General features: G+C 42.7%; 1 protein-coding gene across 1 annotated transcript; it reads left to right on the top strand.

Annotated features, from left to right (window-relative positions):
• The first annotated feature begins 10,316 nt into the window (after positions 1-10,316).
• LOC144709715 (histone deacetylase-like protein) lies at positions 10,317-10,997 on the top strand. Its single transcript, XM_078583337.1, has 2 exons — positions 10,317-10,475; positions 10,558-10,997. The coding sequence occupies exons 1-2, from the start codon at positions 10,402-10,404 to the stop codon at positions 10,889-10,891; spliced, it is 408 nt and encodes a 135-aa protein (XP_078439463.1). The 5' UTR covers positions 10,317-10,401; the 3' UTR covers positions 10,892-10,997.
• The last annotated feature ends 3,832 nt before the right edge of the window (positions 10,998-14,829 follow it).

Here is a 14,829-nt window from a genome sequence, read left to right as displayed (position 1 = left end):
TCTCTCTTTATCTCTTCATTTTCTCTCTCTATCTTCTCATTTTGACATTTTCTCTCTCTAAACACGTTTATTTATCTCTATAAAATCTCTCCCTATCTATCTCTAGATCCTCAAACGTTCCCCACTTTGAATCCTAAAAATTTGTGTTTAAATATCATTTTTTATCTTTTCAAAACTCGGATTTTCCCCCTCATGGCTACTGTCGTGCGGTGATGTGCTGCAGCGCTTGTGCGGCAGGGACACCCCTCTGCTTGCCGGTCGGCGTACGGGCAGTGCACACGACCACAGGGCACAAGAGATCCATGTGCAAGACTTAGCCAAATCGGCTTAGTCCAGACCATATTGGGTCAAGCCAATAGGGCTAAGTCCATTTGCCTAAGTCCTAACTTAGCCAAATTGGGTTGAACCTTAGTGGGCTGACCCACTAAGGCCAGCCCTAAACGGGTCACACCAGGCCCGCGAGCCCATCCGGTCTACCGCCCCTGTTACTCCACTGTTGCCGCCACTCACCACAGCCGATGTCGTCGTCACCGCCGCATTGCCAATGTAGGTAAATTCTCTATTTTTAGGATTCAAAAATTATTTAAAAATCAGTAAAAATCAAATAAAATTAGAAAAAATATTTGATTCATTTTAAAATTCCAAAAAAAATTAGGAAAATCCATAAAATTCATATGATCAATTTATAGTGATTTTAGTATCCAAAAAATTCTAAAAAATCTCTAACTGTCATTTTTAATATTTATATTGGTTTTTTGTGTAAATTAAATTCCATAAAATTTTAAAAATATTTATTTTTTATTTCTGTCATTAAGAAAAATTAGGAAAATTAGTGTAAAATATTTTTAGTGTTTTTCTTTGTATTTCTTCTTCAATTAAAATCATAGGAATTTATATAAAATGATTAAAAATCCATTAAAAACCCATAAATCATTTTCTTCATTCTGCGTTTGAGAAAATTTCTGAAATTGAATTTCTGCCACTCTGTGGATTGACCCTTACTTTCCCTATATTAATTATAGCATACTTAAATGGAAATTTTAATAAATATTGTTGGTTAAGTCTGAATCAAAACAACGATATAAAACCCCTAAATTTGGAGTTACCAAACGACACGTAGGTCATAATCGAAGTACAACCATCTGTCCCCAAGACGTCTTTGGTGTCTCAGGTCTAAGGACCACTTACACAACCGTGACATGAATCAACTTGATTAACAATTTTGTATAACCATTCAGGGGTTCATAGGGATCAATTTATTGAACTCTTTCTACTAAAGAACACCCACTATCTATCCTTAGTGTCTCCACACTAATGGCTACAGGAATGGCCATGCTTATCATATGAGTGAGGCTAGATAGTGCTATTCTATCTGGATACTTCGATGTCCTTCTTGAGTATCCTTTGAATAGGAATATTTAAAACACATGCTTAAAGACTAGTAATGTTCGTATTACTATCTCATCATAATTCACTAAGTCAGATCATATATTCATGGACTTCATTATAAGCATCACACGCGCACTATAATGAATATGGAACAAGATAAGGAATGTGTGATTGGCTTGTTGGCCACATATATTTCTATCAAAGGAGACAGAAAATGTTACTAAGTTCTAATTAAGTGCCTAACATTGGTAATTAATACCTAAGTGTTGATTTGATGAACTGATGTGTTACTAACCTGAATGCAATGAGGAATCAATCCTATTGATCCCAGGTGGAGGATTTTTGTCCAAAATTCTGATGTTGAAGCTTCTAGTTCAAGCACCATGTTTATACATATAAATCTTTGCTCCATCGGGCACACGATGATACCCCATCATCCAATTCAACACCACCACTACAGGAGGAGATGACTCATGTCCCGACACGTCAGAATCGTCAACCTCGGACCCGAGAGCCAAATTGCGTTTACTATTAGATTTGATTTCTTAAATTTCTTTCAAACCTCTATTAATTTTCTCTTTCCTCCAAGGCCTATAAATTGGCCATTGCTGTAATGGACCATTGGTAATTTTTGGAATTGAAGTTTTCTTCTAAAAATTGCCCTAATTCCTTCTCTAGCGCCGTCATCGTCGCCGTTGAGAGGAGGCCGCCCTCCCTTTGCCTATTCTGATCGTGAAGCTTCCTCCACATCCGTTGCCACCATGATGTAGCCAAGAAGCCCACTTTCTAAGGCCCATTAGAAACTTGTGGCCCAAAAAAGAGATTCTTCTAGAACTGACATGATATGCTGAAAATTACCTAGAGCCCCTCAAAATCCTCTAATAGAATTTTCTCTAACAGGATTTTCTCTAATACGATTTTTTCTGACAGGTTCTTCTTATGCATGGATCTCTGCTCTAACTTGTCAGAATTGCATATCTTTTGTTTTGTCCCATCATGATCTTCTTGAGCAACACAAATATCTCCTAACGGCTCCTACAGGCCCCAAAATCTATAGGATACTCTGCTCAAGCCTAGCATGCTGCCTATCCTCCATTTTAGCTTGTTAGAATTGTTTTTCTCAATATTTTGAGTTGTCCTTTCATGGGTGTAGTCATTATGGATGACCTTGCACTTATTGTGGCCTATATAAGCCCCCATGTACCCCTGAATGAGGATCATTGAAATCTATTGTCTTGTTGAGACTGTTGTTTCTCCTCTTTGAGTGTTCTCTTTGCTAGAGAGTGCTTAGTTGATTGTGGATTCAAGCACAACCCCTTGTGGGCTCAAGGATTGGAGAAGCTAGTTCTGTGGATTATGGACTTGGCTCCTTCAGCTTGTGGATTCAACTCATGCTCCTATATTTTTCATGTACAAAGGCTCGGTCACGCCTAATGCGGGACCATTGCACTGAACAAGCCATGGAACGTCAACAGACCTCATCGTGCAGCTTGAGCCAACATCCATGACCGTTGCTCAAGTACTCAACATCGTCAATGATTGTGAGCTATGCACTTATTTTCTTGTATTTCTATTTTCTGAACAGTTTGGATTGGGCTGCCATGTTTGGGCTTGTCCCTAGTCATTTTCTTTCACGTTGTTTTGACATTTCTGGGGAAACCACGTCACAAGACGGTTTTCCCCTATTTCGGCCCGACTTGGGCATCCTCCCCCCCTATTTAAAGAAGTGGTACGCCCAAAGGAAGCCTTGGAGTATCATTGAACAAAGTGAAAGTTCATCTTCGATTGGTCTCCCGCCTCCTCCCATTTCGGAGTTATCGTTTATTGTTTTCTAGCCTAGTATAGATTGGGAATTGCCTGCCATGACATTCTCGCCATGTCGAGAATCCCGTGGAGGAACTGTCACTGCAGCATCCCATAGCTGTTCTTGAAGGTCTGCATCAAGAAAGTCAGTTTCTTGATTTGTATCTGACTAAAGAAGTGTCAAGAATCCTCCTCTTGGACTGTTCTTGAGGCCACCATCGTTGCCTTGGCTGTGGCCCTTGCTGCCATCGCCTAGCCTTGTGCGTCCACGCACTTCCACACCGTACCTGGGCGCTCGTGCACACCAACGCCGGAGCACTCTGCTTGGTTGTCGCCCCCCCACAAGCCGTGCACCCACGTGCCTCCTCTGCACTCGTGCCCCCGCTCGTGCTGCGCCCCCCGGTGTGCCCTCGCGCCCACATGTGTGCCACGCGACCGCGCGCCCTCGCAACCCACGCATACCCCGCGCGCACCTCTCGTGCCCCTATGCCACGTGCACCATGCACCCCCGCGTCTCGCGCACTCCGTGTGCCTGCCCATGGACAGCGCCGCCACTGCCTTCTGTTGGCCACAACTGTTGCAGTCCAAGCGTTGACCCACGTGTGCTCTGCGCACTCCGTGCACTCCATGCGCGCGTGGGTGCTTTGCACTCTCCGTGCGTGTCCGCGCGCTCCACGCGCCCTCTCGCAGGACAACGCCCACGCCTGATCCTCCGCCAACGACGTTGGATATCACCTGTGAGACGACTCCTTGCCACGGACTTCCGGGTCTCGACCCATCTGGTAACATCGTTCCCCCTTTTTAAATTGGGGTATTATTATTGCTTTCAGTGACGTCTTCCGCTACATGCTCCTCTGCCTAGTATTAACATTGAGAATATAGGACTAGCCACCTACTTGTGGAGGGGTAGGAATTTTATTGTGATAACCATTAGGTCACCTATCAATAGAGGTCGTGGACGCCTCTGGACACGTCGTGTCCCTCACTACATAGACGTCTAGTTGATCATATCGGGTCATTGGGAGTCTGGCTGAGCCAGTCCACTCTCGATACTTTAGTTGATTGACAAACTAATCAGCAGATTGTAATGACAGTTCTCATTGATTTTTCTCAAAAGGTTGCATACTTTGTAATCATTTCATTCATTGATCGTTAATATGTGTTCTAACACGAGCCATCTGGTCCTGGCACCCTCCATGTTACATCAACACCACCTGCACGCCCGTCCTAAGCGCTCTGATGTTGTCCGCGCGACTACCACACACATCCCCAACCGCTCGCACACGCAGCCACCATGTGAAGTTGCCCACCCCCTTGGTCGTCTGTCCACGCGGCCGTAGCGTGCAGCTGCCTGGCTCTATGGTCACCACGCGCAACTGTGTCCACCCTGTCAAAGTATCGATGGCGCGGTTGCACGCAACTGCAACCGCGTCTACCCCGAGGGCGCAACATTGCCATCGACACTTTGACAACTTCCCGCATCGCCCCATCGCACTATGCCGCTGTTAAAGCTCCACTCTTCCCTCTTTGGTGTTCTGCATTATTTCCTCTAGTGTTTTCTCGTGTGTTTTACCACCACCGCCGGACGTAGTAGAATAGGTTTGCATCTTCTCGTAATCGACCGTTCAGGATATTGGAGTTGGAGCTTTGTTTCCACCGTGGTGGTTGTAAGATGACCCTCTCACCCTCGACCTAGGAAAGTGACTACACCATCAACGTTTTTGTCAGATTTAAATGGTTGACAATCGATCGTGTTGATTTGTGGTTTGTTTTATCCATCCTTAGTTGACCCTTAGTCTTAAGGAAGGACATGGTCTGACAGAACTTTGGTTAGACCAGACCGAACCGGATTGTTGGTCAGCCCTTTTGGAGCTGACCGAACCGTTCAGTCCAGGTCTGATTCGCAAGTCAAACCCGAACGAGGACCGTTCGTAAATTAATAATAACATTATTATTATTACAATAAGAACTATGGAGGAAGAGGAACGGGTCAACCTCTCCTCCATTCCTGTTCCATCTGTCAATCCATTCCCTCCATGTACTTCTCTGGGAGAGTATCCAGACTGGACGCCACCCCCCCCCCCCCGTCGTCGCCACCACCATAACGTTTGCCGGACTCTCCTTTGCCAGACTCGCCGTTGCCACCGCTACCCTTGTTTTCCCCACTTGGTAAGCCTCATTTCCTTCTCCCTATCTCTCTCCCTCTGGCAGTCCCTCCCTCACATGCTCTCCTCTCTCCATCTCCCAGTCTCGCTCTACCCCTCTCCCTCTCTCCCTCACTCACTCTCTCCCTCTCCCTCACAGCCTCTCCCACTCTCATTCCTACCATCGCATCCTCCCACTCTCTCCTCCTCTCATGCTCTTTCTCTCCCCTCTCCCTCTCACGCTCTCGTTCCCTCCCTCTCACACTCTCCCTCTCTCTCTCTCGCCATCTCTTCCGCTCTCATTCCCTCCCTCTCGAACTCTCCCTCTCACTCTCTCTCTCTCTCTTGCTCTCTCCCCCTTTCAAACTCTCCCTCTCTTCCTCTCTCTCTGCCTATCTTGTTCTCATGCACTCATTGCCCCCTTCTTACACTCTCTCGCTCACACTCTCCCTCTTTCCCCCTCCCACGCTCTTCCTCTCCCTACCCCACGCTCGTCTTCTCCCCCGCTTCCTCTCACCCCCTCCTACACTCTTCCTCTCCCTATCCCATGCTCGTCCTCTCCCCTTCCCACGCTCTTCCTCTCCCCCAACCCTCTCTATCCCCCCCCCATGCACTTCCTCTCCGCCGCACCCTCTCTCTCCCTCCATGCACTTCCTCTCCCCCTCCATCCTCTCCCTCTCCCCCGCACCCTCTCTCCCCCTCCATCCTCTTCCTCTCACCTGCACCCTCTCTCCCCCTCCATCCTCTTCCTCTTCCCGGCACCCTCTTTTTCCCTCCATGCTCTTACTCTCCCCCCCACACTCTCTTCTCCTCCATGCTCTTCCTCTCCCTCTCCCTTTCTTCCTCTCTCATTATCTTCCTCTCTCCTTCTCTCTTTATCTTCCTCTTCCTATCTCATTGTCACCCTCTCTCGCTCTCCCCCTCTCCCCCTATTTCACTATGTCCCTCTCTATTTCTCTCACTATCTTGCTCTTCCTTTTCCATTAGCTTCCTCTCTCTCTCTCCCTCTCCCCCTCTCCCCCTCTCTGCTTCTCTCACTATATCTCTCTTCCTTTCCCATTAGCTCCCTCTCTCCCTCTCTCGCTCTCTCCCTCTTCCCCTATTTCACTCTCCCCTTCTCTGCTTCTCTCACTATCTCGCTCTTCCTTTCCCATTAGCTCCATCTTTCCCTCTCTCGCTCTCTCCCTATTCTCCTATTTCACTCTCTCTCTCACTATCTCACGCTCCCCCTATTTCACTCTATCCTTCTCTCTCTCTATCTCCCTCTCATTATATCCCTCTTTCGCTCTCTCCTTCTCCCTCTATTTCACTCTTACCATCCCTCTCTCCTTCTCTCACTATCTCCCTCTTCCTTTCTCATTAGCTCCCTTTCTCCCTTTCTCACTATCTCCTTATTCCTCTCTCATTATCTCCCTCTCTCGCTCTGTCCCTCTCCCCTTATTTCACTCTCTCCCTCTCTCCCTCCCTCACTATCTTCCTCTTCCTTTCTCATTAACTCCCTTTATGACTGTCTCACTCTCTCCCTCTTGCCCCATTTCACTCTCTCCCTCTGTCTCTATCTCCCTCTTCCTCAATGTTTGTCATTGTAACAATGTTAGATCCAAGAAGGAAGCTTCAGTTTATCCATGAGGATGAAAAGTATTTCATTATCAATACTGTTGTTCGGCTTCTTGATCAATTTCCCAGCCCATCAACCTCAAGTGACCGGACAAATATGGAGGATACACCTACTACACATGTCAAACGATCAAAATAGATGATTGAATTGATGGAACCCGAAAAAATAAGCAAACATGCAACATCAAAATCTAGTAGAGAAGAAGTGGAAGATTACCTCAAGGAAAGTTCCATTGGTTCTCATGAGTCTGCACTCCATTGGTGGTGCACATTTAGTTCAGAAAAATATCCACGCCTTGCAGTGTGATAAGCTCAAAAATACGTGTTTATATGTCGTTATTTAGGGAGTTTTTCGAACTTAATCACTAAATTTATATATCCCTTAATACTTGAGTACGGGGTCGATCCTAGGGAGGCGACAGTGATATTCAGATTTCTGTCTAATTAGGGTAATAGAATTTGACACCTAGATGGAATGATGTGTAACTACTTATTTAAATGGAACTACTTGTAATTTGCACTAAAACTATATATTTTGAACTCAAATGATTTTAGTGATTCTCTGTTATTAAATAACAGAGATGTAAAATCACTTACTTTATCTTTTTAGTTGATTTTAAATCTTTGTTGGTTTTGAATTATATATATATATATATATATTTGTTCCTTTTTTAATTTGAATCGATTCTGAAAATGGATTCAACTCTAAGTTTTTTAATTTCTTTAATTTGTTTTATTTTTCATAGGGTATTTTACTATTTTCAAAGAATCAGAAAACTAGGTTTTATGATAGTTTTAAGAGTATTTTTATTATAGTTTTTTATTTTATCTTTATTCATTTGAAATTGTAAATATGTCCTAAATTCGCAAATAGTGAATATAATTCACGCGTTGCTAATTTAAGAACTATTCGATCGTGAAAACGATTCACGAATTTTTTGCGATTCAGTGGCCAGATAGGATTCGAAATCAAAAATTTATAATCAACTAAGAGTAAACGATTTTAAAAACGAACTAAAATCTATGAAATTTAACGACTAAAATCGGAAATTAAAAAGAACGGCGAACATGAATGGACATTCAGATTTGAGAAATTTGAGTGCGAAATTAACTGCAGATCGAATTTATTTTGTGCCTAGGATTATCAGGAGGAGATTAGGATCATTTTTTAGGCGAATCCGCGCAACGAACAACACCGAATTTCTGCAAAATTTGCAGGTGGAGTCGCGGGAAGAACGGCGGCCAGATCGTCGAATTCGTCTTCAAACTGAGCTCAAAATTGCTCTAGGAAGGGTCTTGAGTCTTCTAGGAAGTTAGGCAATCCTTTCTAGAGCTTCAAAAATCAAGAACAGCCAGAAATTTCGTTCTCTGGCTTTTTATCGCCGCGGAATCGGAAGAACAGCTCTTCCGATTCCGTTAGAACTTCCATCTGTTTCACGTCGTACGCTGGGCGTATAACGCGACACGATTAGCTCTTAAAGCCTTTGCGTGTCTCTCATTTGTGCGCGACACGCACAAAATTGCGTGCGTGCGTGTCGCGCAATGAAGGCGCTATTGAACGTTCTGATTCGCCGACACCGCACTGTGTGCGGTGCGTTTTCCGTGCATTCTGCGGGTTCTAAAAGAAGAAATTAGCACTCAAACCGGCCCACTAAGGGCCGGTTTTAATAAAAAGATTTATTTATATTTTTTTATTAAAAGAACACATAAAATAAATTGTAAAAATCATTTCTAAATGCATGATAAAAACTAATTTATTCATTCGAAAAGACCTTTAATTTTTAGCTTCTTTTTATTTATAGAAATAGGTCAATTAAATCATTTCAATTGTTCTAATCATCATTTTAAATCATTTAAATGTGTAAATTGACCTAAATATTGATTAAAGGTATTATTTAACTTGCAATTCAAGTAATTTATTATTTTAACCTAAAATGATGATAACATGCATTAAAATTCCATGTTTTATCCATTAAAAGCCCTAAAAATATGATGAAATTAGCTCTTTATTAGCTTCTATTTGCATGTTATCACAGTGCTTGCAAAGCAATTCCTTTCTATTTGTGCCTCGAGTGCTCCATCGGAGCGCCTTTTTTCTACAGGACGTGGTATCGTGACATTTAGACGAGGATGCCTCTCTGGGGACACTATATCTATCATTATGACTATAAAATATTTGGCTTCAATGAACATCATGGAATGCAAAGGAGAGGACAGTGAAGTTGAGGACATGGGAGTGGAGGAAATCAAAGATTGAAAAAGGTACAATTTTTTATACTATTTTTTTGGAAGATCTTTTATATTGTGGGCATATTATTTATGTTTTCAATCATCTTGAATATAATTTCTTCTCTTAGGTACACAATATCAAGCACTCAGATGAAGTCTTGTAAGATGAGTTGAGACAACCAAGTGCAGCAAAGGCGAGCTAAGTAGGAGAAAGGGGACTACTTTCAGTGAAACACCAGAAAATATTAACCTATTTTATAATTTTGATTAAAAATACTTTCTAAATTTTTCTTGAATTTGGCATTCACTTTCACATGGACTAGTCAACCTGACCGGATCGAAGACTAGACTGAGACAGAGACCAGACCGAACCTTAGGTCTAGGTTTAGGTTTTTGCTGAAACCGGACCATGACCAGGCCGTGTCCTTCCCTATTAAGTCTTACCTACCTGTGTCAGTCCTAGCCATCCTGCATCACTCCCGGAGCATTTTCCACCCTGAGTTAGGAGGTTTTGTGTCGTAGAAGAGGCTGGGAAGCACCGGGGATCATCCATCAAGCTAGGGCTGAAGTTTAGAGTGATTTGGAGCAAGAACAGAGATGTTCTTCATTGAAAATGGGAAGAGAAGAAAAAGGGAGATCGTGACCATTTCTGGCCTTTGGATTGTACCGTTCGGCGATGGACAGGATTGTCCCTTTTAACACATAGAAGTCAGTTGATGAGATCCACTTGCTCAGATGGAAAACAATAAACAGAGGAAACAACAGGGGTGCCCTTCGTCAACGATAACATCTTACAATTCTAACAAGGTTACAAACGTTCTAGACAAATGAGAATTTCAGGGACTACAAACGGAGTTGAAAACTCAATTTCACTCCATTATTCCCCAACACGAATCGAATGGCAGGGGATGGCTGTCCGGGGCCGGAAATATCCGAGATGGGCCTCCCGGACATGCGGCGCTTCCTCTTCTGATTGGCCAGAGCAGGCTTACGTGGCATCCCAGCGTAAGAAGATCTTCCTCGGAGACCACGTCACCGCGTAGCCGTGGTCGGACCAACCTCCAGAAAATGAGAAAAAGTGTTGCAACCGAACTCTTCTAGTGGGCCATTCCAAATGGGCTATAAATACCCCAGCCCAGTAACCTCCTCCACCCAACACGCAAAGAAACCCCGGCGACCCTCAACTCTCAACGCAGAGAAGCAGGAGAAGAGAGACGCCATGGCCGTCGCATGCTTGAACTGCAGCCTCCGAGTCCCCCCTAACCCCACCACCTCCACCGTCTCCAAGCTCGGGTAATCATCGATCAACGATATTTCTATATAGTCCGCCAATTATTATAACAAAGTTAACGATGTTCGCGATCCGACGATGCAGCGGGCTGCCGGCGACGGGGAGAAGGGAGGAGGGGTGGAAGGGGCGGTGCGTGTCGACCATGGCGTGCGTGATCCTCGGCTCAGCCGTCGGGCTTACGGAGGTGACCACCGCGTGGGAGGGCGCGGCCGTCGCCGGCGAGATAAGCGAGGCAGCGGCGCCCCGCGGCGGTTCGGCGGCGCGGTGGAGCGACAAGCGGGAGTGCCCGCCGTGGCACACCAACGCTCTCGAAAACATCGTCCCGGAGAATCTCCCCCGTCCATCCGCGCGCCGACGGCTGGAGTCCGTCAAAATCAGCCGCCGCGCCCCCGCCGTGTCCTCCTGCTTCAGCCTGTAGCCCACCCTTGGTTAATTCTTTATCCAATTACCGCGCCCGTGTAAATACTAGATAGATAGATTGATGACTCGATTGCAAGGAAGAAACCGCGTGCTCCTTTCGCTTTCATCGTCTTCATCGCTGGGTTCATCTTCTTCGCGCAGGACAAGGCTTACGTTCAGTAGTACATCGATGATTTCCGACGTACGACGGAAAGAGACCGGAGTCGTTCCGCCGTCCAGGCCTCGCGCTCAGAGAGAGAGAGAGAGAGAGAGGAAGGAAGCTCGCGGGATCTTTGGACTATTCTCCCGCTTGGCTGCTGCACGAAATTCCGACTTTCGTTAAGCGACCAGTACAGATAGAGAGATAGAGAGAGGGAGAGAGGAGAATAACACACGACATGCCGTATCGCATGTACTATGTACTGACGTACGAAGCCAAGGATGTGAGTATTGTATGCTTTTCAGAATGATAATTTAACTGAGATCGTAAATGATCATGGAGCTTTTGTTGGTTCTTCTAGCTTGAGAGGTAAGTTGGGTATTTGAAACTAGTTACTGAGGTAAAAGAGATGGCTGAGACCTGTACTTTAGTTCAGGTTAGGGGGTTAGCCCCTCAAATCTGTACTGGGTGACAGCCAACCCGGAATAATTTCACTTTCTCCTGATCTTAAGTGCCTAAATCACTACGGTACGGTGATGAAACCATAAAAATACAAAATTATCCGTAAAGGATTCTCTTCTATCCTCGACCCACAAGGTCTCCATAGATGGGCGAGTTGGCTCCTCTTAAGCCCCTGTAGCCTTCTAGGATATATTGCCCTCCTGGATAACAAAATTACTCAAACTAGTCAAACATTATCAAAGCCTCAAGACATTCCAGATACCAAGAGTCTATCTTATATTATTAATAGTAGCTCCATCTCGTCACTAATTCACCAACAGATCTCAACTTATTTTATTTTAGATCCATTCAAATTAAGCCAAGCGATCTTCAAAGTTACCCTAATTTCCACCCAGTCAGCTACTGAGCAATCTGATGCTTTCAATCTCTAAGAAACAGAGCTGTTTTGTTTATTCTTTATTTCAACCAACTATATGATTTTCATTCCAAATTTTGAAACAACTAATGAATATTCAAGAATTTTGATTTACCTTTTTATCTTGTACCTGGTTTCTCCCCATTTTACTTAGTCTTCAGTCTTTCATTTCATTTACTGTGGGAGATAGATGTTGGCATGTCCTATTTCCTAAATTGATTGATCTACAAGAACAACAGATTATTAATAACAAGGCCCTCTCTTTATTTTTAGTTTTATTTATTCATAGTTTCGCTTAAGGTTTCATCTTTGCCTCACACCTCTTATACTCTAAAGGGATCCAAGTAATTTGATTTGTTTCCCTACAAAGTAACTCAATGTGATAAACAGGTAACACAAAAATATAAATATCCCTCTTGTTGTTCTTTTATTTTTTTTTTGCTCTGTCTCTGTGATATATATCACTCTCTATATATTTATCTCTCTCTATCTCTTTCTATCTTTCTTTCTCGATATATATATATATATATATATATATATATATATATCTATTTATCTCTATATATCTATCTATCTCTTGATCTATCTACCTATCTATCCATACATCTATCTATCTGTCTATCTATCTATCCCTGATATATATATAGATATATATATATATATATCTAAATATCTATATATTCTAGATCTAACAATAAATATATATCTATGTATCTCTCAATCTCCATCTCTCTCTATCTTCATCATCGCAAATTATTATGAATAGTACTTATATAAATGAAAAACGAATGTTCGGCTTGAAGATCATATATTGGATCATATATATATGAACCAATATAAGAACAAGTAAAGGGTTACAGTAGCTTTAATTGGTTTTCTACAAAATATAGCTTCGTCATCTTTTAGGACATCCAGGCGAGAGTTAGAAACTATAGTTATTGTTATACATCAAGAACGAGACGTGGGTGAATGTTAATGTCAATTTTATTAGCTTGATAAATGGATACAAACATATTATTCAGCCTCCAACGTTTTCACTAATGAAGCATTTCATTTGGTACACTATTATATGTGGGGACCTTATCTAGAAAGAAAAATCCATGGTTTTCATGGTTTATACAACTAGTCAACAATTTTATGTGTCTTCCAGATTTATCTAATGAAATTAAAATGACATACCAAAGACAATATGTTATTTTACTTCTATGATGAACCAAAATTTTGATATTTGGAAATATTATAGTTTCCTTTGAGTAATTTACTTTCCAAATATTATATCTGACACAGTAGACTTTTCTTTTCATTATAACAAAACTTATGTTCCAACCTACACAGAAGAGGCTTTAGGACAGGACCAGTGGAGGAAGGTTATGGTTGATGAGATGGGGGCAATACATCCAAACATCACTTTGAAGATAATATATCTCGATCAAAATATGGGCCAGATTACTCGTTAACATTTTCACCATTCAAATATTGGAATATTTGGGTACAATGCAAGTCCGAAGTTGCATCAATATGAAGTGAATAATGTTTTATCGCAATGAAATACCTCCTGGATATTATGACTTAGTTGATTTCCGATCTGTATGCAGATTAATACAGGCCGTTTATGGACTCAAGCAATCACCCTGAGCAAGGTCTGACAGGTTCGCAAAATATATGAAATACGTTGGATATGATAATGCAATGCTGACCCTACCTGATTTTTTTCAGAGTTCACGGTAGAGTAGTTTTATAACTGTATAAGTAGATGATAGTTGTCGTCAGTGATCCAGAGAAAGTTTTCGAGTATTCAAGTGGGATACTCTTATTCCAACATAAATAAATTTCTGACCTTCTAAATATGACAGGACACCTACACTGCCAATCTCTTAATAAACAAATAAATGTTTATCGCAAAGGACTCTTTGAAGATGAGCAAAACAATGATCACATATCTTATCAAAGGGTGTTAGAGAAACTTATGTGTCACGCACAAAGTACCCCAGATTTTTTTTATTAATGCATAGTAAATTTATGAATTAATCTATGATTTCTTATTTGTAGGCGGCATACCGAGGACTAAGGTACATGGATGGTAATATTGGGATAAGCCTTATCTTCAAAGGAGGTGAGAACTTTAATTTGGAAGTTTAATCGACTCTGATTATGCACATTCACAAATGGAATGTAGTACCTACGGCTTAATGGATTACTATTACTAAGTGACTCACGGAATGTCGAGTGCCAAGACAATTATATGTATTCAGTGGTTAGCTTTAACAGTATCTCTTGGTTCCACCCAACAGGCCCCATACTATGCCTAAAAGTATTGTTACTAGGGAATGGCACGTCCGGGACGTGATGCCCCGGACGTGACGGGACGGATGACGAGCCATGACGAACAGTGACATGACAAAATGTTCGTCACGTCACCGTCACGTCACGCGTCTGAGGATTTTCAAAAAATCCGTCACGTACCTGTCACGCGTCCATGCATCCTCATTCTGTCACATCACCATCACGGTGACGGAGTCACCATCACTGGTTACGGAAATTACAAAATTATGTGAAATAATAATTATTACTATTATTATTATTTCTTTTAATATGTTATTATTTCACTTACTATCTAACGTATATTCTCCTCTTCTTCTCTGCGTCGATTTCACATTCTTCTCCTCTGCCGTCGAAGTCGAAGCCCCCTGGACCTTAGGTTAAAGCCTGGAGCAGCAGCTGGAGACGGAGAAAGCGAAGAAGAGGAAAGAGCTGTCTAAAGAAATAGAGATGAAGATCCGACGGCGGACTACAGCAATAGGCGGAGTACAAGGAGGCAAAGATGGTGGAGTCCTTCTCTGGGCTGTTGAACGACCGTGGATGAATGTCTGCAGATCTTCTCAAGAGGAGCTGACAATCCTTAGATTGAACGTTCAATGCA

This window comes from Wolffia australiana, chromosome 11 (genome assembly GCF_029677425.1).
Source record: "Wolffia australiana isolate 7733 chromosome 11, ASM2967742v1".
NCBI lineage: Eukaryota > Viridiplantae > Streptophyta > Magnoliopsida > Alismatales > Araceae > Wolffia > Wolffia australiana.
The sequence above is the reverse complement of the archived record's forward strand: the minus strand, read 5'-3'. Positions and strand labels throughout refer to the sequence as shown.